This window comes from Salmo salar, chromosome ssa20 (assembly GCF_905237065.1).
Source record: "Salmo salar chromosome ssa20, Ssal_v3.1, whole genome shotgun sequence".
Lineage (NCBI taxonomy): Eukaryota > Metazoa > Chordata > Actinopteri > Salmoniformes > Salmonidae > Salmo > Salmo salar.
The window spans coordinates 1,823,010-1,848,592 of NC_059461.1; the positions used below are offsets into that span (position 1 = coordinate 1,823,010).

The 25,583-nt window shown below is 42.2% G+C and overlaps 1 protein-coding gene across 2 annotated transcripts in view; it reads left to right on the plus strand.

Annotated features, from left to right (window-relative positions):
- The first annotated feature begins 8,303 nt into the window (after window positions 1–8,303).
- The window catches only part of atg16l1 (ATG16 autophagy related 16-like 1 (S. cerevisiae)), a 64,177-nt gene continuing 46,897 nt past the window's right edge, over window positions 8,304–25,583 (plus strand). Inside the window, exons 1-4 of one of the 2 annotated variants that reach the window (XM_014159976.2) lie at window positions 8,304–8,625; window positions 12,758–12,869; window positions 12,993–13,086; window positions 13,458–13,563. In XM_014159976.2, coding sequence (XP_014015451.1) covers window positions 12,764–12,869; window positions 12,993–13,086; window positions 13,458–13,563 — 306 coding nt within the window. In that variant the 5' untranslated portion in view covers window positions 8,304–8,625; window positions 12,758–12,763. The remainder of the gene's footprint in view (window positions 8,626–12,757; window positions 12,870–12,992; window positions 13,087–13,457; window positions 13,564–25,583) is intronic. The other variant, XM_014159977.2, reaches the window with a different exon arrangement.

Below are 25,583 nucleotides of genomic sequence, written 5' to 3' on the forward strand. Positions count from 1 at the left end.
AGAGTCTCCAACAACGGTCTGCAGTCCGGAGTCACCAGCGACGGTCTGCAGTCCGGAGCCTCCAGCGACGGTCTGCGGCCCGGAACCTCCAGCGACGGTCCCCGGTCAGGAGCCCCCAGCGAGGGTTCCCAGGCCGGAGCCTCCAGCGACGATCGGTGGTTCGGTTCCTCCAGCAATTATCTACGGTCCGGAGTTTGATGTTCATTTAATACATTTAAAATGTACGCCTACCACGCTGCACCTTGGTCCGATCCTTCCCTCAACGAACGTAACAGACTTCCCCGGGAGAGACCCCTACCGAAGAGGACTATGGTACATTCATTTGTTGGAACCTCTACCGCTTGCTGATAATAAAGAATGATTCATTTAAGTTTGACTTTGAGTCCCTGGTGGTAATTTCCACCACAATTTGCCTTCACGAACAGGTTTATTGATTCTGCCTGCGGAGCTTTCCAATGAGGGTCTGCGAGGAAAACTGGTGACGCATTTTATGAAGTGTGAGGGAAATCCCTGTCTGCCCAAAAGACAATGAGGACCAAACCAGACCTTTACTGTGAGCTGCCCAGGAGACACATCATCTGCGAACAATTGGCAATTGGCGTCTTCCCTGTGGCTCAGTTGGTAGAGCATGGTGTTTGCAACGCCAGCATGGTGTGTGCAACGCCAGCATGGTGTGTGCAACGCCAGGGTTGTGGGTTTAATTCCCACGGGGGACCAGTACAAAAAAAAAATGCATGAAATGAATGTATGCATTCACTACTGTAAGTCGCTCTGAATAAGAGTGTCTGCTAAATGACTAAAATGTAAAATGAAAATGTAAACAATTGTGGAACAGAGCAACTTCAGTAAGTTAATTTAAATTAATTTGTATATTTTTTTTAAAGAAATTATAAAACCAATAAAACTAAACATAAAAATGAAGGAAATAACGTCTATGTGGTCTGGGACTACTAGAAAGATACCATAGTCTCTGGGAGGCTAGAGTAGTCTGGGACTACTAAGTGAGGGTAGAGAAGCCCCACCAACAGCTGTCTATAGGTATTTCTTTAGGCATTTCACAAAATGTAGTACTATTTCTGGGACCACTGTAGTCTGGGACTAAGGTAGTCTGGGACTACTGAGTGGGTTTCGGAATAGTACTAAATTGTGTGAGTGTGATTGAAATAAAATAAAAAATTGAACCAATGTGGACATTACTTGTTAAGCTGAAATGTCCAGAGTGGTCCCTTTATGGATCATTTGATAAAGATAAGATCAAAGTATTGTATGACTGTCTAAATGGTCTGGGGAAATAAAGTCTCAAACAAAGATTGACACATTTTCTATGCTTTTAAAACAGCTTTTAACTGAAAAAATATAATTGCCACATTAATCAGAGTCTTCATCAGAAATTAAATTAAATTAACCAGCCACTATAGGGATGCCCCTTAGGGGAAACAAAATCTTTGGTACAGCAATGCCCACAGGTAAAAGTAGATTAACCTGGCCTAAACATTATGGTTGGTAGATACGAGAGCCACTATATCCACTTTTGGTTAAAGTATGGGACCTGATTTACCCCTAACCAATAAAACTATAAATGCTTATGGGATTTCCTCCACCCCGGTAATGCATTTTGAAACAAAACCCATGCCCTTTTAAATTGAACCAATGAATGTTGAACATGTAGAGACTTGTTAACTAAACTTAAGGCCCAGTCTATCCTGTCTCAGGTGCCAGACTTATTATGGACAGAACACTCCATCTACAGTGGACTGATCGGTAGTGCTAGCCTAGTTATAATACTCTAGTCTCGAGAACTACCTCCAAAGTTTCTCTTCCCTTCTGATTTGGCTGATGTATTTTATAAATTTGGTGCATTACATGTTCATCTTAAAATAATAGTGTGAAGCTGAAAGTGAATACAGAAATTGGTAATAAATACATAGAGTAACATTGTTAGGGTAGACTAGAATGAAAACAATGCCTTCCAATAAGGAGGAAGTTATCATGTTTGTTTTGTTTTATTTTTAAACCTTGCAATAGGGGTAAAAGCAGGACATTGTTTGAGAGTAATGTGTATTAGCAGTAGTGATGGATAATGTTTTTTTCTGCTGGAAATTTTAGAAGGGTTTTAGTTGAAGGAAACAGATATGGAGACTTGTGAGAGGAACAAGGACATTGATAAAGAAGGTAAAGTGGAAAGATTAATGGTACGATCTATCAGTTGATGTCAAATGTAATAAGTGTTGCCAGTATGTGAATGGTAATATGTTATTAGTGCCTTTCAGATATTTTAGTAAATTGAAAATGCTGAGATTTTAATACAAGGTCACATGACGAACAGAGGGATTGAGCCTTGGGACTGATATTAAATTAGAGCCAGCCATCTAGTGTTTGGGTTAGAGATAAGCTTCCTGTGGACAAATAGATAAGCCGACAGTGAAAGTGAGTGGTACTCACTGAACTCAAGCAGACTGTAAGTGACACAGTGGGACATTTGAGACAGAGTTATGAATAATTGAATGAGAGATGTTTTTTACCATTTTCAATTATTATTACTCAATTCTATAGTTGGGTAACACCAGTGATTTAAGTAAGAAGGTAATGTAATCTAAAACAATAATATCATTACATTACGTGGAACTGTGTCCAAAATTGAAGTAGATCCAAGTAAATGTTTTTAGTACTGAATATTGAGCTGATAAGCCAGCACCAACATTTTGAAGGACCTAGTAGAGTTGTTCAACAACAGGTTTCATATTATGACTAGTTGATGTCACAGGGACAGTCCGTACAGAACATATGTCAATGCAACAGGTAAAAATGATAAGATTACAAGAAAGGGGCTCTGGGATTGTTTACTTTAGAAGGTGCCTATTCCGCTTAATGAGCTTAATCATCTGATGTGTCTCATGTATGATTCTGGATACGCATGGTTTTGTCAAGACATCATGCCCAAAGATGCAGTAAACTCGATGAAGAATTTTTAGGACTGATTAAAATGAAGAAAACTAAGTACATGTTTATTTTATTTATTCCAGGACTGATGGAATGTCCACTACCAAATTTTCTGATACGTTTACCAATGATTCTGTATCTCTCCCTTTCAAAGGCGTCCTGAGGCAGGAACAGTATAAAGGTACCCAGATCCGGCTGTTAAGGGAGCTCCAAAATTAAGTAAGGCCAGGCCATTTTGTTTGTTTTTACCCTACATTTTACCACACACGACAGCACCTACACACAACCCACCTGTTATGAATATTTATTAGTGATGTTAATACTGTGCTTGATTTATTGTGTGGGGTCTTTTTATTTGGTTTTAGTGTTTTTTGTTCATGGGTTAGAAAGGATGCACCTTAAAGGGCACACAAATAACATTTTATGAAGTATCTATTGTGCGAGTTTTGCTTGCACACATGTAAAGTATTTTGATCAGAAATGTACTGAAAAACCCAATGTAAACCTGGTACACAAAATGTTTGAAATGTCTTTAAATAATGAGTCTGAGGTACAGGAAAATAAAGGGGAAAGAAACACTCTCTTAATGGGGTTGAATGACCTCTGACCTCTGTTCTGACTTTCTGGTGAGGCCTGATCACCCTCACTAGAAAGGCTAGAGACATTGGGTGAGATTTAAATGTAGCGCTGATACATAGGAAGAAGTTTATCATTAATTAATAGTCCTGTGTGATTCGGGCCACGAGAAGGACAGAGAGCGTTGCCCCTGAATGAGGGACACCTGTCTCTAGTCTATTTCACTATTTCTTGAATTACCTTTTGGGATACAACCGTTGGTATGAGGTTCTTACTGTGGAATGCAAGGTTTAGTTTTCGCCAGGCATAATGTGACCCATGTTGTCCAAAATGTTGACTCAAGTTTGCCAAAAAGCACCCAGAAGAATGTTCTATGGACAGATGATTCAAAAGTATAACTTTATTTTACATGTTTTATGCTTTAGTGTTAAGATGTCCCTTCACTGGAACTAAGGGCCCTAGCCTGAACCATGAAAAACAGCCCCAGACCATTATTCCTCCTCCACCAAACTTTACAATTGGCACTATGCATTGGGGCAGGTAGCATTCTCCAGGCATCTGCCAAATCCAGATTCATCTGTTGGACTGCCAGATGGTGAAACGTGATTCATCACTCCAGAGAACACGTTATGACTGCTCCAGAGTCCAATGGCTGCAAGCTTTACACCACTCCAACTGACGCTTGGCATTGCGCATGGCGATCTTAGGCTTGTGTGCGGCTGCTTGGCCATGGAAACCTATTTAATGAAGCTCGCAAGAAACAGTTATTGTGCTGATGTTGCTTCCAGAGGCAGTTTAGTACTCGGTTTCAGCACTTGGCGGTCCTGTTCTTTGAGCTTGTGTGACCTACCACTTCGCGGCTAAGCCATTGTTGCTCCGACGCATTTCCACTTTGCAATAACAGCACTTACATTTGACTGGGGCAGCTCTAGCAGTGCATAAACTTGACAAACTGACTTGTTGGAAAGGTGGCCTCCTATGACGATGCCATGTTGAAAGTCTCTGAGCTCTTCAATAAGGCCATTCTACTGTCAATGTTTGTCTATGGTGATTGTATAGCTGTGTGCTCGATTTTATACACCTGTCAGCAACGGGTGTGGTTTATATAGCCGAATCCATTCATTTGAAGGGGTGTTCACATACTTTTGTATATATACTGCTCAAAAAATAAAGGGAACACTTAAACAACACAATGTAACTCCAAGTCAATCACACTTCTGTGAAATCAAACTGTCCACTTAGGAAGCAACACTGATTGACAATAAATTTCACATGCTGTTGTGCAAATGGAATAGACAACGGGTGGAAATTATAGGCAATTAGCAAGACACCCCCAATAAAGGAGTGGTTCGGCAGGTGGTGACCACAGACCACTTCTCAGTTCTTATGCTTCCTGGCTGATGTTTTGGTCACTTTTGAATGCTGGCGGTGCTTTCACTCTAGTGGTAGCACAAGTGGCTCAGGTAGTGCAGCTCATCCAGGATGGCATATCAATGCGAGCTGTGGCAAGAAGGTTTGCTGTGTCTTTCAGCGTAGTGTCCAGAGCATGGAGGCGCTACCAGGAGACAGGCTAGTACATCAGGAGACGTGGAGGAGGCCGTAGGAGGGCAACAACCCAGCAGCAGTACCGCTACCTCCGCCTTTGTGCAAGGAGGAGCAGGAGGAGCACTGCCAGAGCCCTGCAAAATGACCTCCAGCAGGCCACAAATGTGCATGTGTCTGCTCAAACGGTCAGAAACAGACTCCATGAGGGTGGTATGAGGGCCCGACGTCCACAGGTGGGGGTTGTGCTTACAGCCCAACACCGTGCAGGACGTTTGGCATTTGCCAGAGAACACCAAGATTGGCAAATTCGCCACTGGCGCCCTGTGCTCTTCACAGATGAAGCAGGTTCACACTGAGCACATGTGACAGACGTGACAGAGTCTGGAGACGCCGTGGAGAACGTTCTGCTGCCTGCAACATCCTCCAGCATGACCGGTTTGGCGGTGGGTCAGTCATGGTGTGGGGTGGCATTTCTTTGGGGGGGCCGCACAGCCCTCCATGTGCTCGCCAGAGGTAGCCTGACTGCCATTAGGTACCGAGATGAGATCCTCAGACCCCTTGTGAGACCATTTGCTGGTGCGGGGGGCCCTGGGTTCCTCCTAATGCAAGACAATGCTAAACCTCATGTGGCTGGAGTGTGTCAGCAGTTCCTGCAAGAGGAAGGCATTGATGCTATGGACTGGCCCGCCCGTTCCCCAGACCTGAATCCAATTGAGCACATCTGGGACATCATGTCTCGCTCCATCCACCAACGCCACGTTGCACCACAGACTGTCCAGGAGTTGGCGGATGCTTTAGTCCAGGTCTGGGAGGAGATCCCTCAGGAGACCATCCGCCACATCATCAGGAGCATGCCCAGGCATTGTAGGGAGGACATACAGGCACGTGGAGGCCACACACACTACTGAGCCTCATTTTGACTTCTTTTAAGGACATTACATTAAAGTTGGATCAGCCTGTAGTGTGGATTTCCACTTTAATTTTGAGTGTGACTTCAAATCCAGACCTCCATGGGTTGATAAATTGGATTTCCATTGATTATTTTTCTGTGATTTTGTTGTCAGCACATTCAACTATGTAAAGAAAAAAGTATTTAATACGATTATTTATTTCATTCAGATCTAGGATGTGTTGTTTAAGTGTTCCCTTTATTTTTTTGAGCAGTGTATATTGTATTAGCTACTTCTAGAATTGACCAATGGGAACACTTTTATTGGCATAGACAACACCGTTCAATCAAGAGCTTCTAACCAGTGCGCTATTGATACACCCACCCCTTTTGACACACCCACTTCTCCGAGACTAGTCCGGGATGCAGCTAGAGTACCTACCAAGGAGCATTGGTACATTGTGGAAAAGATGGCAGAAGCGGACACTGAAGTGGATTGTGAATCTAAGGACACTAGAATCAAGGAGAATTGGAGTATTGTCCAAAAGAATGGAAAATGGAGCACAGTGCTGAAAATGTCCCTTCGTATCTTGTAGGAGCATGGTTTGTTAATGAGAAGCAGCTGATTGAAATACCAATCTTGAAGAATCGATTTGATAAGTTTGACGTATCGTATGTGTCTTTTCGGTCACCCCTCAAGGGGTTAATATCTGGCGTCTCGTGGGAAGTCAATGTTGAAGAAATGAAAAATATTCATTCCGGGAGTGATTGATGCACGTTGGATGAATCGTGTGGTGAATGATGAAAAAGTGAAGAGTTTATCTGTTTAGTTTTTTGAAATGGAGTCTCTCCCTACTCAAGTGCAGTTGGGGTATATCAACTACAGAGTCAGATTTAGATGCACTATTGTAAAGTGGTTGTTCCACAGGATATTATAAGGTGAATGCACCAATTTGTAAGTCGCTCTGGATAAGAGCGTCTGCTAAATGACTTAAATGTAAATGTAATTTATCCAAAGATTAATGCAGTGTGATCATTGTAAAGCTTTTGGTCATGTTTCAAGTGTTTGCAGAAGGAAGAAACTGAGATGCCCAAGTTGTGGAAAGAATCATATCATAGCTTCCCTGTGGCTCAGTTGGTAGAGCATGGTGTTTGCAACGCCAGCATGGTGTGTGCAACGCCAGGGTTGTGGGTTCGATTCCCACGGGGGGCCAGTACAATATTATTTTTTTTTTAAATGCATGAAATGAAATGAATGTATTCACTACAGTAAGTTGCTCTGGATAAGAGCGTCTGCTAAATGACTAAAATGTAAATATCATGTGTTATAAAATTTATGAAAATGTAACATGTTGCAATTGTGGTGGGGACCATGAAGCCACGTCTTTTGAATGCCCGACAAGGTTGAAAGAAAATTATGTGGCCAAAGTTAAGGTTGTCCAGAGCATTTCATATGCCGCAGCTGTTAAAAGGGTTGAATGTTGCTCCTGATATGTCCATGGTGGTGGATAGGCCTTCATTGCAGGCTGCAGGCAGTGGTGGATTTTAGGTAGAGGCAACATGGGCAGCCGCCCAGGGCGGCAACTTGCCGGGGGTGGCACGGGGCGCCCGCACAAAACATTTCGGAATGGTGACATTTGCGTGATTGGTTTTCTATCGCTCTTTTGCACGTCACGTCAATGATATCATGTCACCATGTGGGACTGTGGGTCAATTAACCTTGTCAGAGTGGGTGCCCTGATTCTATTTTGTGAGCTAGACAGGCTACTGCCTGGGAAGGTCTCCCACTCAGAAGTACAAGAGGTCTCCCCACTGGAAGAGGTCTCCCCACTGGAAGCCCGAGGTAGGGGGAGCGGGGGAATCTATCAAATAGCGCACCTCTAACTTTGTACAGTACTAATGCAATTAGTAAAATCAGTCTCACTACGAAATGCTACCAAATAAACCACAATTCATTCATAGTTTCACAGACATATTGTTGTATTTTTTTCTGGTTTGTGCGGAATCGTTAGGAAAAATATAAAACCAGTCAAGGTGAATTGGTTTAGTCTTGACTCTTGGTTGACAGTGTTGGGGGATGGGTAATGTATTGATGCTCGAGTACCAAATCAACACAAATTTGTTTCTATTTGTCTTTGTTACTTATTTTTTATATTTATGAGTCTTATTTTTGCATATGTTTTTAGGGAGATATGGAGATTTGAAAGAAGGAAGAATTGGGAGTTTTGTTTTGGTCAATTTACAATTTTTATTTGGGTGGATTAAGTTCGTTTCTCTATCACGTATGGATTCGATTTTTTCCCCTTTCTTTTTTTAAACCCGTCCAGTTGGTGGCGCCAATACATATTTTTGTGATGTAGTACGTCATAAAACCCACAGAAGAAGAAGTAGTACCTACACCTGGTTTATCTGTGACTAAAATGTGCAATCCGAGATGATTTTCTGCTTATTTTATAAATAGTTTTGGCTCTCGTCTCGGCTGATGAATGTCGACTGTCTTAATTCGCTACCGTTTGCTAGCTGGCTGTTAGGTATCACAAGCTAGCTATGTCGTTTAAATAGGAAAACTTTTTTCAAAACATCAACTAACGCCAATTTAGCACAAGTAAGCAGCTGAAAACTACTAAATGTCATGATCTGAGTGGATGTGGAACTACCTACGCTAGCTAGCGAACGTAAGTTAACATTTTCCATTCCTCTTGATGCTATCTATCACGCTAGCTAATGACTGCGTGTTTGAAAACATAGCTACATAGCTTGCAAGCTAGCTATCGTTAGCAGATAGACTGCTAGCTAGCTTGTCGTGCTATAGACGAAACGTACAACTTTTGTAAAATTAAAACTATACATATGTATCGTTAGCTAGCAAACATTAGCTACATAAACTAACGTTACATATATTTAACTAGCTGGCTAATAGCTAGTTAATGTAGGAGGCATTTGTGGCGTAATTTTAGCTAGTTAACGTTAGCTTGCTAACAAGATCCTAGCTAGACCAGAGCGGGCTACCATAATCTTCAAAGTTGACAGGTTAATTAGCTGTTTATGATTGTGCATGACTGCGCAAGCAAGTACTAATCGGAAGGCTATGCCTTTCACCAACACCACATGACGATGTTACTGCTCTGGCAAATGATTTAGCAAGCCGAGCTCCCTGCCATCCAGGACCTCTAATTTACCAGGCTGTGTTAGAGGAAGGCCCAACATTTTTTTTCCAGACTCAAGTCACCCAAGCCATAGACTGTTCTCTCTGCTACCTCATGGCAATTGGAACCAACAGTACCCTAACAGCTTCTACCCCCAAGCCTTGCGACTGCTAAACAAGACTGCTAAATAGCGAATCAAATGGCTACCCGGACTGCCTGCATTTACCCATTTTTTTTGCACTATTTTACCTACTCTGCACACACACTGGACTCTACCCACACACTCGCACATACTGACACCCAACCACACACACTACATGAGCCCACATACATGCATACTGATGCCTCACACTTTCACACACGCTGCTGCTACTGTCTTATCTATGCTGTTGCTTAGTCACTTTACCCCTACCTAAACTCAGCAAAAAAAGAAACGTCCTCTCACTGTCAACTGTTTATTTTCAGCAAACTTAACACATACAAATATTTGCATGAACATATGATACAACAACTGAGACATAAACTGAACAAGTTCAATAGATATGTGACTAACAGAAATTGAATAATGTGTCCCTGAACAAAGGGGGGGGGGGGTCAAAAGTAAGTCAGTATCTGGTGTGGCCACCAGCTGCATTAAGTACTGCAGTGCATCTCCTCTTGATGGACTGCACCACATTTGCCAGTTCTTGCTGTGAGATGTTACCCCACTCTTCCACCAAGGCACCTGCAAGTTCATGGACATTCCTGGGGGGAATGGCTCTCGCCCTCCGATCTGACAGGTCCCAGACGTGCTCAAGGGGATTGAGATCCGGGCTCTTCGATGGCCATGGCAGAACACTGACATTCCTGTCTTGCAGGAAGTCATGCACAGAACGAGCAGTATGGCTGGTGGCATTGTCATGCTGGAGGGTCATGTCAGGATGAGCCTGCAGGAAGAGGGTACCACATGAGGGAGGAGGATGTCTTCCCTGTAACGCACAGCGTTGAGACTGAGCTTGTTGTCATTGCAGGCAGTCTGATGATGCTATGACACACCACCCCAGACCATGACGGACCCGCCACCTCCAAATCGATCCCGCTCCAGAGTACAGACCTCGGTGTAACGCTCATTCCTTCGACGATAAACGTGAATCCAACCATCACCCCTGCTGAGACAAAACCGTGACTCGTCAGTGAAGAGCACTTTTTGCCAGTCCTGTCTGGTCCAGCGACTTTGTACCGATCCTTTGCAGGTGTTGTTACTAGAGGTTGACCGATTATGATTTTTCAACACCGATACCGATTTTGTTGGAGGACCAAAAAAAAGCAGATACAGATTAATCAGCCAATATCTTTTTATATATATGCAATGATGACAATTACAACAATACTGAATGAACAATGAACACTTATTCTAACTTAATATAATACATGAATAAAAATCAATTTAGTCTCAAATAAATAATGAAACATGTAAAATGTGGTTTAAATAATACAAAAACACGGTGTTGGAGGAGAAAATAAAAGTGCAATATGTGCCATGTAAAAAGCGAACTATAAGTTCCTTGCTCAGAACATGAGAACATATGAAAGCTGGTGGTTCCTTTTAACGTGAGTCTTCAATAGAAAGAAAAAATGTATGAAATTGTATGAAATGTATGCATTCACTACTGTAAGTCGCTCTGGATAAGAGCGTCTGCTAAAATGACAAAAAAAAAAAAAAAAGTAAAATGTAAATATTCCCAGTTAAGAAGTTTTAGGTTGTAGTTATTATAGGACTGTTTCTCTCTCTACCATTTGTATTTCATATACTTTTGACTATTGGATGTTTAAAGGCACTTCAGTATTGCCAGCCTAATCCTGGGAGTTGATAGGCTTGAAGTCATAAACAGCACTGTGCTTCAAGCATAGCTAAGTGCTGCTGGCAAATGCAGTAAAGTGCTGTTTGAATGAATACTTACCAGCCTGCTGCTGCCAATTTATTTTATTTTATTTTTTTAACTGTTGGACAAGGACCCGTAAGTTACCATTTCTATGTTAGTCTACACCCGTTGTTTACGAAGCATGTGACAACTGTGTTTTTCTATCGTGCCTTCCAACCAAAGCAGTTTGGTTATGAGAGATACAGGCTTTGAATTCAACCTTTGACCGTGGTAATATAGCTAGCTATAGCAAATATGATCTACTCTATTGTCAAGATGGTCAAGTGACCGCTCTAACATTAGAAATGCATGTCCTCAAAGATGGGAGGCGAGATCAGGTGGGACCTTTCTAGACATTGAGAGGGCAGATGCAGTTGAAGTCGGAAGTTTACATGCATCTTGGCCAATTACATTTATACTCAGTTTTTCACAATTCCTGACATTTAATCCTAGTAAAAATTCCCTTTCTTAGGTCAGTTAGGATCACCCCTTTAAGAATGTGAAATGTCCAAATAATAGTAGAGATTTCTGCTTTTATTTATTTTATCACATTCCCAGTGGAAGTTTGGAAGTATGCTTGGTCATTGTCCATTTGGAAGACCCATTTACAACCAACCTTTAACTTCCTGACTGATGTCTTGATGTTGCTTCAATATATCTACATAATTTTCCTGCCTCATGATGCCATCTATTTTGTGAAGTGCACCAGTCCCTCCTGCAGCAAAGCACCCCCACAACATGATGCTGCTACCCCTGTGCTTCACGGTTGGGATGGGGTTCTTTGGCTTGCAAGCCTCCCCCTTTTACCTCCAAACATATCGATGGTCATTATGGCCAAACGGTTCTATTTTTGTTTCATCCGACCAGAGGACATTTCTCCAAAAAGTACGATCTTTGTCCCCATGTGCAGTTGCAAACCGTAGTCTGGCTTTTTAATGGTGGTTTTGGGGCAGTGGCTTCTTCCTTGCTGAGCGGCCTTTCAGGTTATGTCGATATAGGACTCGTTTTACTGTGGATATAGATGCTTTTGTACCTGTTTCCTCCATCTTCACAAGGTCATTTTGCTGTTCTGGGATTGATTTGCACTTTTCACACAAGTACGTTCATCTCTAGGAGACAAAGCATCTCCTTCCTGAGCGGTATGACTGCTGCGTGGTCCCATGGTGTTTGTAGGTTGTAGTTATGCTTTAGTTGTTTGCCAACCGCCGTATTAAGTCCAAAATAAGCCTGAAGGAGGAGAGATGACGAGAAACGAAATCGGTTTACTGTTTTATCTGTGGATTAATTGTCGGAATTGAGGACCTTGTGCATTTCAGGTAAAATAACAACCCAATGTTTATATCCCAGGACAAATTAGCTAGCAACAGCAAGCTAGTTAACTAAATTGCCATAAATATTTAATGCTTTTTGACCTGTCCCCAAATTAATATAATTCAGTTTGTTTTGATATTTCAACATGCATGTCCTGATCGTGTCTGGTGTGGGGGTATGAAATCAAAATGCGTGTGAGTGGTTTGGTTAGCATGTATGGCATTTTGAAAGATTTCAGAATCAAATGGAACATGAATTTATTCAATCAAGGATGAAGCAGCTGTACTTGCCTTGCCCATTTATTCTTATTAGACTTAGCTTCACTTGATATATTATTACTTAATATTGGAAGCCGTGGTGTGCTTAGATGCTTTTGCCAGTAATTCTCTTGAAATGGGTTCACGAGACAGAGTGTGACGATGTATTAACTTCTTGGTGTGTGTGTGCAGGTGGTGATGGCAGAACGTCGTGTGGAGTGCTCATGGAAGAGGCACGTCGGAGAGCAGCTGAAGCAGAGGGACCGTGTGCAGAGGCAGGCCTTCGAGGAGATCATCCACCAATGTTAGAGCCACATACCATGTCTCAGTGCTCAAGATGCTATTGATTGACTGGTTTTTAGTTCTGCTGCCTGTGCAGTTATCCCAGAAAGTGTGTTTTTAAAGTACCTTTTTGTGTTTGTCTCAGATAACCGTCTCTTGGAGAAGTCCGATCTACAGGCTGTTCTTTCAGAGAGATACCAGTCGGACAAATATGACTTTCAGAACAGACATGATGGCAGGTAGGCCTCACCAGGATTTGACCTTTGAACTTGTTTGTGTGTGTTGCGAAGTCAAGCTACTACCATATTGCTTATACCTATCCACTCCCGTCCTTTCAGATCTACTCGAGTGCCTAGGGGATAAAGGTTAATTTAGAAGTGGGCATTGGTGTTATATGAACCGTTGTTTGCATTGGAGGGGATGGTGGTCCAGAAATTCCTTGCTTGTGAGAAAGTCTAAATGGGATCCTTGGGACGTTCAAATCTTAGTCGCCTCATTGACACGGTTAGGTAAGGGTTATGGTTGGTTTAGGGTAGGGATTTCCCAAGGTTCCCGGATAGCACTAACCTTGCTTGTGACCTTATCTAACCATTTGTGTTTGGTTCCTCAGCCCGGGGGCGGACTCGAGTCGCAGCGACAACCTACAGCAGGAGATGGCCCAGATGCGAATCAGGCACCAGGAGGAGCTGACAGAGCTTCATAAGAAACGGGGCGAGGTTAGCGTGTTTATTGTTCCTGCCCGTCCAACGTCCAGCCCAAATCTTCCTCTGGAGAACTACACTGTTGGCTTTCGCGCCGACCCTAAACTGGCACAGTTGACTCAGCTTATTGAGGTTCTGGGGAGCAGCTAATTAGTAGAATTGGGTGTGCTAGATTAGGGTTGGGGCGAAATCTGGAGGGTAGATCTCCAGAATGAGGGTTGGTTACCCCTTGGCTGTGTCTGAAAATGTTACTAGATGCCAAATCCTTGCTTCCTCATTTCCTCTCAAAACCAACTGGCCTTGTTTTGAGGCAAAAATAGAACCGGTTTAAATTAACAAACCACTTCATACACAGAGCAAAAATATAAACTCAATAATCAACAATTTCAAAGATTTTACTTAGTTAAAGTTCATTATGGAATTCAGTCAATTGAATTAAATTCATTAGGCCCTAATCTATGGATTTCACATGACTGGGAATACAGATTGTTTAAGAAAATAGAAAACCACTATCTGGAGTGACCACAATTTGCTTCATGCAGCGTGACACATCTTCTTCGCATAGAGTTGATCAGGCTGTTGATTGTGGAATGTTGTACCACTCCTCTTCAAAGGCTGTGCGAAGTTTCAGGGTATTGGCAGGATCTGGAACACGCTGGTGTACATGTTGCTCCAGATCATCCCAAACATGCTCTGTGGGTGACATCAGGTGAGTATGCAGGCCATGGAAGAACTCAGACATTTTCAGCTTCCAGGAATTGTGTAGAGATCGTTGCGACGTGGGTCTGTGCATTATCGTGCTGAAACATGGTGATGGTGGCGGATGAATGGCACGACAATGGGCCTCAGATCTTGTCACGAGATCGCTGCATTCAAATTGCCATCGATAAAATGCAATTGTGTTCGTTGTTCGTAGCTAATGCCTGCAAATACCATAACCCCACCGCCACCATGGGGTACTCGCTGACGTCAGCAAACCGCTTGCCCACACGATGCCGTACTTCCTGTCTGCCACCTGGCTGGTACAGTTAAAACCGGGATTCATCTTTGAAGAGCACACTTTGCCAGCGACGGTGAGCATTTGCACACTGATGTTGGTTACGACACCGACCTGCAGACAGGTCCAGACCCTGGTGAGGACGACGATCACTCAGATCTTCCCTGAGACGGTTTCTGACAGTTTGTGCAGAAATTCTTTGTTTGTGCCAGATGTGGAGGTCCTGGGCAGGCATGGTTACACGTGATCTGCGGTTGTGAGGCCAGTTGGACATACTGCCAAATTCACATTTTTATATATTTTTTGGGACATGAAAAGAAATACAAATTGAACAGATACATCTCTTATATATACTTGTTGAAACACCTTAACGACAAAAGCAACATACATATAATATATAAATGTACATACATTACCAGTCAAAAGTTTGGACACCTACTCATTCAAGGGGTTATCTTTTTTAAACTATTTTGTAGAATAATAGTGAAGATTATAACTATGACATAACACATGTAATCAGTGTTAAACAAATCTAAATATAATTGATATTCAGAGTAGCCACCCTTTGCCTTTATGACTTTGCACACTCTTGGCATTTTCTCAACCAGCTTCATCTGGCTGCTTTTCCAACAGTCTTGAAGGAGTTTGCTCATTTTATTTTACCTTCACTTAACTAGGCAAGTCCGCTAAGAACATTCTTATTTACAAAGACTGCCCATAGGCACTTGCTGCCCTGTGGGACTCCCAATCACGTCTAGATGTGAAACATCCTGCATATATGCTGAGCACTTGTTGGCTGCTTTTCCTTCACTCTGCGGTCCAACTTATCCCAAACCATCTCAATTGGGTTGAGGTCAGGGGATTGTGAAGGCCAGGTCATCTGATGCAGCACTCCATCACTCTCCTTGGTCAAATAGCCCTTACACAGCCTGGAGGTGTGTTGGGTCATTGTCCTGTTGGAAAACTAATGATAGTCCCACTAAGCCCAAACCAGATGGGAGGGGGTATCGCTGCAGAATGCTGTGGTAGCCATGCTGGTTAAGTTTGCCTTGAATTCTAAATAAATCACTGACCGTGTCAGTAGCAAAGCACCCCATCACCATCACATCACCTCCATGCTTCACGGTGGGAACTACACATGCAGAGATCATCTGTTCGCCTACTCTGCGTCTCAAAGACACGGCGGTTGGAACCAAAAATCTAACATTTGGATTCATCAGATCAAAGGACAGATTCCCACCGGTCCAATTTCCTTTGCTCGTGTTTTTTTTAAACATACCAAACCTCTCTCTCGCCACAAAACAAACCTGGTCGAGTTTGGAGGATAAAAAGAGGTCTCTGTTACAAATAGGGCTTAGAAGAGAAGGGGCAGAAAGTCTAAAATGTTGACACAATTGTCTCCAGATCTTAAAAGTAGAGAGGACAATGGGGTTTCCAGTATAATTTCAAGGAAACAAGGACAGTGGGGCACAAGTAAGGGCAGAAAGGGAGGATAATTGGCAGGAGTGTGCTTCTAGTGAGCGCCAGTTGGTACTTGGAGCATTACACCAGACAATAATTTTGTGTATTGGCTGCCCAAAAGTAAAGCAGTAAATTATTTGAAGTATTGCTCTATGTATCCTAGGTGATTTGCCTGACCAGATAAAATGACAACCTATCCATCTTGGTATAAAATAATTTTGGCAGAATGATTGGAAGACATTGAAAAAGGTATAGAAACCTAGGTAAAATGCTAATTTTAACAGATTGCCTCTCTCCTTAGCTGGCAGAATCCAGAGTCTGCTTTAACTTGTGTGACTGGACTTGCAAAGTCCGTTTTATGGAGGATAGCCAGAGAATGTGTTGTATTCACACCTAAATAGGAAAAACCAGAGGGCGACAAAGGCAGTGCTCCAGGGGGAATTTGCTTGGCAGCGGGGTGGATCGAAAACGTTCATTTTGTAACCAGAGTGATCCAAGTGTGTTTAATATATGCTGTATGTTATTGACAGAGTTCACAGGGTTAGTGATTTATAATGGTAGATTATCTGCATACAGTGACACTTTTTTTCTTCATTAGCTTGGTGGATTCCAGTGAATGATGAGGATTTTAAGGCCAAGGAAAGCGGTTCTATCGCAAGTGCAAACAGGAGCGGGGACATAAGGCACCCTTGACAGGTCCCTCTGGAGAGGGAATTATTTTCAATGTTGAGTCAGTGTGTACGCTAGCCGTAGGAGTAGAATAGAGCAGATGTATCTATGAGATGAAATTGGACCCCAAATCTTCCCGAAATCTTAAATTAATAATCCCACTCCACCCGGTTGAAAGCCTTCTCCGCATCAAGAGAAACAATGATTTTGGGGTATGGGGAGAGAGTATAATGTTCAAAAGACGGTGTACATTGGAAAACAGTTGTGGGCCTTTGATGAAACCCGTTTGATCATCACATATGAATGACATCCTGAAGGCAGGGTTCCAACCGGCATGCTAGAACCTTAGCTAATAGTTTAACATCCGCAATCAAATGTGAAATGAGCCGATATCCACCACATTCCACTAGATCTTTACCTTGAGTATTAGTGAGATAGAGGCTTGAATTGGCATCGGAGGGGAGAGAGAGCCCTGTGCTATTGAGTGGGTGAACATATCTAATAGTAATGGGGCAAGTTGATCGGATAATAAAAAATTAAAAAAAAATGGAAGGGCAAGCCATCAGGGCCTGCGGCCTTGCCACTTTGCGTTAACTTTAGACCCTTTTATCTCATCTAGATGCCGAGGGTTATCCAGAACTTTACTGATGTCCATAACTTAGATATCAATGGATGGAATATCTAAAAAGTTGTCCATAGCTGTATTATCTGATGGTGGTTCGGATTTGTGGATGTTGGAATAAAATGACAGAAGTTATATTAATGAGGGATCACTTGTAATATTATAGGAAGAGTCATATACCTGAGAAATAAGATGAGATTTTAAGCGTTTTAAGTTGGTGTGCCAAAAGGCGGCTGGCCTTGTCACCATATTCGAAGTACGTCCCCTTTGTTTGTTGCAACAGAAACTCTGCTTTCAGTGGAAAGCAGGTTAAATTGAGTTTGAAGTGTTAGCCTCTCTGCGTATAATTCAGGGAATGGTGAAGTTGTATATTGGAGGTCTATTGCCAGGATTGAGTCCAGTAGTTCTTGAAGTTTCTGTTCTTTGTTTCACCATAATGAGTATTGTAAGAAATTCTTTCCCCGTAATACACCTTTGGAACTCTCCCAAAGAAGAGAGGGAGAGGTGTCGTCATGAATACACCTGTTGGTTGAAATAAAGTCACAGAATTCTTGGTTAGACAATATGGTCCTGTTATCTACAATTTTCTTGTGTTCGGAGTAAGAGTTTAGGCATAATGTGGGGGGAATGGTCTGAAATTACTATAGTTGAATATTCTGTAGTCTTAACTGAGGGGAGAAAGGTTCTATCTAAAAAGTAGTCTGTGCACGAGTAGGCTTGATCAACATGAAAAAGTAGAAGTACAATCTGACCGGGTGGTGAAAGCACCATGGATCAACACAACCCATTTGTGTCATGAATGTAGAAAGAGCTTTTGCCTTCCCGGAGGTCCCAGCCAACGATGAGGCGGTGGGTGTTAAGATTAGGGAGAGGCTAAAATATGTCATAAATCTAGTAAAAGGGATCATCACCAACTAAGGCCAACGTAAATCATGGTAGTTCAGAATCTCCATGAAAAAAAATGTAAAAATCAAGCAGACCCCAAATTTAAAAATGTGCATTTGGAAAGTATTCAGATCCCTTTTTCCAAATTTTGTTACAGCCTTATTCTAGAATGGATTAAATTGTTTTTTTCCCCCTCATCAATCTACACACACTACCCCATAATGACAAGGTAAAAACAGATTTTTAGACCTGAAATATCACATTTTACATAAATATTCAGACTCGGTACTTTGTTGAATCACCTTTGGCAGTGATTACACCCTTGAGTCCTGGGTATGACGCTACAGTCTTGTCACACCTGTATTTTGGGAGTTTCTCCCACTGTTATCTGCAGATCCTCAAGCTCTGTCAGGTTGGATGTGGAGCATCACTGCACATCTATTTTCAGGTCTCTTCAGAGATGTTCGATCGGGTTCATGTCCGAGCTCTGGCTGGGCCACTCAAGGACTTAGAGACTTGTCCCGAAGCCACTCCTGCGTTGTCATGGCTGTGTGCTTAGGGTCGTTGTCCTGTTGGAAGGTGAACCTTCGCCTCAGTCTAAGGTTCTGAGCACTCTGGAGCAGGTTTTCATCAAGGATCTCTCTGTACTTTGCTCAGTTCATCTTTTCCTTGACCCTGACTGGTCTCCCAGTCCCTGCGGCTGAAAAACATCTTCACAGCATGTTGATCCCACCGCCATGCTTCACTGTGCCAGGTTTCCTCCAGACGTGACGCTTGGCATTCAGGCCAAAGAGTTACATTTTTGTTTCATCAGACCAGAAAATCTTTCATGGTCTGAGAGTCTTTAGGTGCCTTTTGGCAAACTCCAAGTGGGCTGTCAAGTGTCTTTTACTGAGGAGCGGCTTTCGTCTGGTCACTCTACCATAAAGGCCTGATTTGGTGGAGTTGTGTATTTATCTTCAAATATATTCATACAACGCAGAGGACTATAATTCAAGCGTACTAACGATCAATGGAAATAGTGGTTTGTCTGTAATAGGGGATTAATGATCAATGGGTCAGAGACATGGGAGGAATTTCAGTCCTGGAGTCATAGCTACATGGCAAGCTCTCATTGGTCCAAATTGTTTATGAACCTGAAATAGGATACTTGTTATTTGGCCGTTGGCCCAGTTTTATTGCAAGGAATTCTAATTGGTCAATCACAGGCTAGGGCTGGGTTATAAAACTACATCCTGTCCCTTTGTTCTGTGGAGAGAAGCACAGGGGAGAATGAACATCTACCTCCCCGCATGATTTGTTGTCTTTGAATAAACCCATTTTCCTCCCTCTGATTTGCTTTGGGGTCTGTGTTATTGAAGAGTAACATCAACTGCTAAGAGTGCTTCAGAGATGGTTGTTCTTCTGGAAGGTTTTCCCATCTCCACAGAGGCATTCTGGAGCTCTGTCGGAGTGACTATCGGATTCTTGGTCACCTCCCTGACCAAGGCGCTTCTACACCGATTGCTCAGTTTGGCCGGGCAGCCAGCTCTAGGAAGAGTCTTGGTGGTTCCAACTTCTTCCATTTAAGAATGGAGGCCACTGTGTTCTTTGGGACCTTCAATGCTGCAGACATGTTTTTTATATTTTGGTACCCTTTCCCAGATCTGTGCCTCGACACAATCCTGTCTCGGAGCTTTACGGCTTGGTTTTTGCTCTGACATGCACTATCAACCCTGGGACCTTTATATAGACAGGTGTGTGCCTTACCAAATCATGTCCAATCAATTGAATTTACCACAGGTGGACTCCAATCAAGATGTTGAAACATCTCAAGGATGATCAATGGAAACAGGATGCACCGGAGCTAAATTGAGTCTCATAGGAAAGGGTCTGAATACTTATGTAAGGTATTTCTGTTTATTTTTACTAAATTAGCTGACATTTCTAAATTTGTTTTTGCTTTGCAATTGTGGGGTATTGTGTGTAGATTGCTGAGGACTTTTTTTTATTTAATCCGTTTTAGAGTAATGCTGTAACGTAGCAATGTAGAAGAAGTCAAGGCATCTGAATACTTTCCTAAAGGACCATTATCATGCACATGTCTTGAAACGGGGGCAGCAGGGAAAAATGCATGTCATCTAGGTGCTTGCAGTGAATGGAGGACGCTTTTCCCGTGGTTAATTTTCATGCCAGCCAGGTAGGCTATACTCCTGTTGTAAAGATTAACAATGTGCTTTAATATTAGGAAAGTCGAGAAATAAATAGTAGGGCTAGCCTATAGAAAGCTGATGGGATCCTCTTTTTAGTAGAGGCCATCACTCCTTTTTTCTCGCGCTATTGCATAGCCTATAGAAATGTGGTGCAGAATGAGCTCATAGGCTCTCATGAAGTGTTTGATTTTCGAACACATTTGTATTGATGTCAGTGATTGGAGGGAAAATAAAGTGCAGAGTACCAGGCAGTTAGCAAGTTTGGTAGGCTACTAATCACCATCAGCTTGGAGAAGCGTAATTACCATGATTAAACGTTCACATGGAATTTGACTGCCTTCGTGACTCGTGACCTCTAGTGTGGTGGTAATATGGTTGCCGCAGCAGCCAGTGTGTGGTATTCAATGTATGCCTACATTCCATGAGGCTTTTGGAAAAAAACATGCTGGGCTTGACATTAACCTGTTTATGCACTCGTCCTTCAGACAAGGTGACTTTCAGACAGGGTTGTGGGTTCGATTCCCACGGGGGGCCAGCACAGGAAAAAAAAAAAAAATGTATGAAATGTATGCATTCACTACTGTAAGTCGCTCTGGATAAGAGCGTCTGCTAAATGACTAAAATGTAAAATGTTGTTCCCGTAACATTATTACAGAGAATAAGACTTAATCTTATGCTACCCTCTGCCTATTGGCTACTTAGCTTATTCAAGCCTGTCTCAAAATACATCACTCATGACTCGCTTTTCAAAGATGTTTAGAAATGTACGCATTTTGTGCTGTTGTAGGAAGCATCCACTCCCCTATTGTTGACTACAAATTATCGTTAACTGGGCTAATAACTTGCAAAGGATATTAACAAAATGTTCACACGTGGCTACATGCAGCTCTCGCTTTGATCTCAAAACAAGCGCATCTGCTCACGACCACTCATGCTGTAAACACACTCCACCATGAAAAAAATCTACGACACTTATTTTAACAGCCAAAATATTTTTTGCCCCCCGCAATAAAAAAAAAAAAAAACTGATGGCCATGCTTTTTTTTTTTTTTAAACAAATGTATTAGATGTAATGTGGTATATTGTGACCTAACATGCTGACCAGATCGAACGCGTCACGTGTGCGAGAATAAATGTTTACATGTTATTCAATCATTGCACCCACACTGCTCGCGAGCGTCTGTGTAGCCAGGCGCTAAAATAGAACTTGGTTCTATTTGTGACTCAACGCGATGCAAGTCCTGCCTCTCCCATCTCATTTGGTTTTTAGGAGCATATACCTACGTGGGTGATTGAAAGAAGAACTGAGGTACAGAATCCAGTCGGTTGTGATAACGCACCTTAAAGTTGGTTGCCAACCGCCATATAAAGTCTCAAGAAGCCTGAAGGAGGAGAGATGACTTGAAATGAATTCGGTTTACCGTTTTTAAACTGTATAAATTGTCAGCGTAGAGGATTTTGCATTTCAGGTAAACTAACAACCAATGTTTATATCCCAGGACAAATTAGCTAGCAACAGCAAGCTAGCTAGCTAAATTGCCATAAATGTTTAATGCTTTTTGACCTTTCCCCAAATTAATATAATTGGTTCAGACTTTTTGATATTTCAACCTGTGTCCTGATCGCGTGTGGGTGGGCCAGACTGTGCGATGCATGCGGTCTGGTCAGCATGTAAGTCTTTTAACCAAAATATCAGCTTTACAGGGACTATGGTGGTCTGTAATACAGACTCGGTCCGGGAGAGTTTGAAAATGTGGGTGAAGACACTTGCCAGATGGTCTGCGCATGCTTTGAGTACACGTCCCGGTAATCCGTCTGGCCCCCAGGCTTTGAATGTTGACCTGGTTAAAGGTCTTGCTCACATTGGCTATGGAGAGTGATCACAGTCGTCCGGAAAAGCTGGTGCTCTCATGCATGCTTCAGTGTTGCTTGCCTCGACGCGAGCATAAAAGGCTTTTTGCTCGTCTGGTAGGCTCGTGTCACTGGGCAGCTCGCGGCTGGCTTTCCCTTTTGTAGTCAGTAACATTTTCCAAGCCCTCCCACATCACACGAGTGTCAGAGCTGGTGTAGTAGGATGCAGTCTTAGTCCTATATTGACCCTGCCTGTTTGATAGTTCGTCTGAGGGCATAGCATGATTTCTTTTAAGCGTCCGGATTTGTATTCCGCTCCTTGAAAGCGGCAGCTGTAGCCTTTAGCTCGATGCACATGTTGCCTGTAATCCATAGCTTCTGGTTGGGTTATTTACGTACAGTCACTGTGGGGACGATGTCGTCGATACACTTATCGACCACTTCCTCATTGAGCGAGTCACTGGTACCTCCTGCTTTAGTTGGTGCTTGTAAGCAGGAATCGGGAGGATAGAATTAGGGTCAGATTTGTCAAATGGAGGGTGAATGATAGCTCTCTGTGTGGGGTAAAGGTGTTCTAGAGTTTTATATTTATTTATATATAGATATAGTTTTTTTCTTTCTCTTTTCCTCTCTAGTTGCACGTGACATGCTGGTAGAAATGAGGTAAAACGGATTTAAGTCCCCGGCCACTAGGAGCGCTGCTTCTGGATGAGCATTTTCTTGTTTGCTTATGTCCTTGTACAGCTCGCTGAGTGATCTTAGCATTGGTTTGTGGTGTTTAATTGATGGCTACGAATAATATAGATGCGAACTCTCTTGGTAAATTGTCATGAGGTATTCTACCTCAGGCATTCTACCTCAGGCAAGCAATGCCTCGAGACTTCTTCAGTATTAAACATCGAGCACCAGCAGTTATTGACAAATAACCCGCCCCTCGATTTACCAGACATAGCTGCTCAGTCCTGATGCATGGAGAAGCCAGCCAGCTCTATATTATCCGTGTCGTCGTTCAGCCACGTCTCGGTGACATGTAAGATATTAGTTTTTAATATCTCATTGGTAGGAAAGTCTTTTTAGTTCTAGATCGTTCGCATTTTAGTCTTTAACCTCTTGGGGCTAGGTGGGACGCTAGCGTGCCACCCGTGGTGCACTCCATCAACAGCAGGTGCATTTCAAGAGCGGCAAATTTGAATCCAAATAAATGTCAAAATTCAAATTTTTCAAAAATACAACTATTTTACACCATTTGAAAGATAAACATCTTAATCTAACCACGTTTTACGATTTCAAAAAGGTTTTACGGCGAAAGCATAAATTTAGAGTATGTTAGGACAGTACATTTACAAGAGTTGTGTGTAATGTTTTGTCAAGTCAAAGACAGGGTCACCAAAACCATAAAACCAGCTAAAATGATGCACTAACCTTTTACAATCTCCATCAGATGACACTCCTAGGACATTATGTTAGACAATGCATCCATTTTTAGTTCTATCAAGTTCATATTTATATCCAAAAACAGCGTTTTACTATGGCATTGATGTTGAGGAAATCGTTTCCCTCCAATAACCGGCAGTCAAGTCAGCGTAACAAATTAAATAATTAAAATTAGAAAACATTGGTAAAATATTATATTGTCATTTAAAGAATTATAGATTTACATCTCTTGAACGCAATCAACTTGCCAGATTTAAAAATAACCTTACTGGGAAATCACACTTTGCAATAATCTGAGCACTGCGCCCAGAAAAATACGCGTTGCGATACAGACTAGACGTCATGTTGGGGAGATCTAAAATCGAAAATACTATGTAAATAATCCATTACCTTTGATTCTCTTCATCAGATGTCACTTCCAGGTATCACAGGTCCATAACGAATGTAGTTTTGTTCAAAAAAGCTCATTTATGTCCAAAAATCTCCGTCTCGTTAGCACATGATGTAAGCCAGCCGGACTTCTCGTCATGAACGAGGGGAAAAAATATATTTCCGTTCGTTCAAACATGTCAAACGTTGTATAGCATAAATCATTAGGGCCTTTTTTAACCAGAACATGAATAATATTCAAGGTGGACGAATGCATACTCTTTTATAACGTATTGGAACGAGGGTACCCAACATGAACTCGCGCGCCAGGTGTCTAATGGGACATCATCGTTCCATGGCTCTTGTTCGGTCAGATCTCCCTCCAGAAGACTCAAAACACTTTGTAAAGGCTGGTGACATCTAGTGGAAGCAATAGGAAGTGCCAAAATATTCCTAAACCCCTGTGTTTTTCAATGGGATAGGTTTAAAGTCAATACAACACATCAGGTATCCACTTCCTGTCAGAAAATGTCTCAGGGTTTTGCCTGCCAAATGAGTTCTGTTATACTCACAGACACCATTCAAACAGTTTTGGAAACTTTAGTGTTTTCTATCCATATATAATAAGTATATGCATATTCTAGTTACTGGGTAGGATTAGTAACCAGATTAAATCGGGTACATTTTTTTTATCCAGACGTGCAAATGCTGCCCCCTAGACCCAACAGGTTAAAGATAAAATATTTGTCCAGTTCGAGGTAAGTAATCGCTGTTCTGATGTCCATAAGCTCTTTTCAGTCATAAGCAGTAGCAGCAACTTTGTGTAGAAAATGAGTTACAAATAATGCGACAAAACAAAATGGCACAGGTGGTTAGGAGCCCGTAAAACCGCAGCCATCCTCTCCGGCGCCATTATATATAATTGATGTCTTCACTATTATTCTACAATGTAAAAATATAGAGAAACCCTGGAATAAGTAGGTGTGTCAACTTTTGACTGGTAATGTATATAATTGAGGCAGTCCAACTGAGTCAGAAGTTCCCAGTTATAAGCAGGGGTATGTGCTACGCCACTGCTTATAAATGTAAGATTAACTATAAGAAATCTTAAGATGTCAAACTATATCATGCTTAGGGCTCCAGCTATGCATTTGGTTTGCTAACTTGCTAGCTAAGTGGCTAGATGTCAAGATCAAGTTTCTTGGTTACATTCAACCCCCTTGGCTCAAGACCCCTGTTGCCTAACTTTGTTTGTGTCAAAAAATTGAAATGGCGCCCCTTGTGTTTCAGTAATACTGTATACTCCGGTATGAGGTGATTATACGCAATGGCAACTGAAAAAGTGGGTATGTGGCGTACGCCTGTGTACACCCTCCACTAAATCACTGTGGATGGGGCAGGAGTGGGACAGAGGACAAGAATCAAAGGCTCCATTGTTTTTGACTTTGTCATTGGCCTCATTGCCTTAACTGACAAGACTTATGTAGCCCTGTCCCCAAAGATCCGGTGACTGATGGCTGGAAAATAAAGGATTGCTCATGATCATGAGTCATGA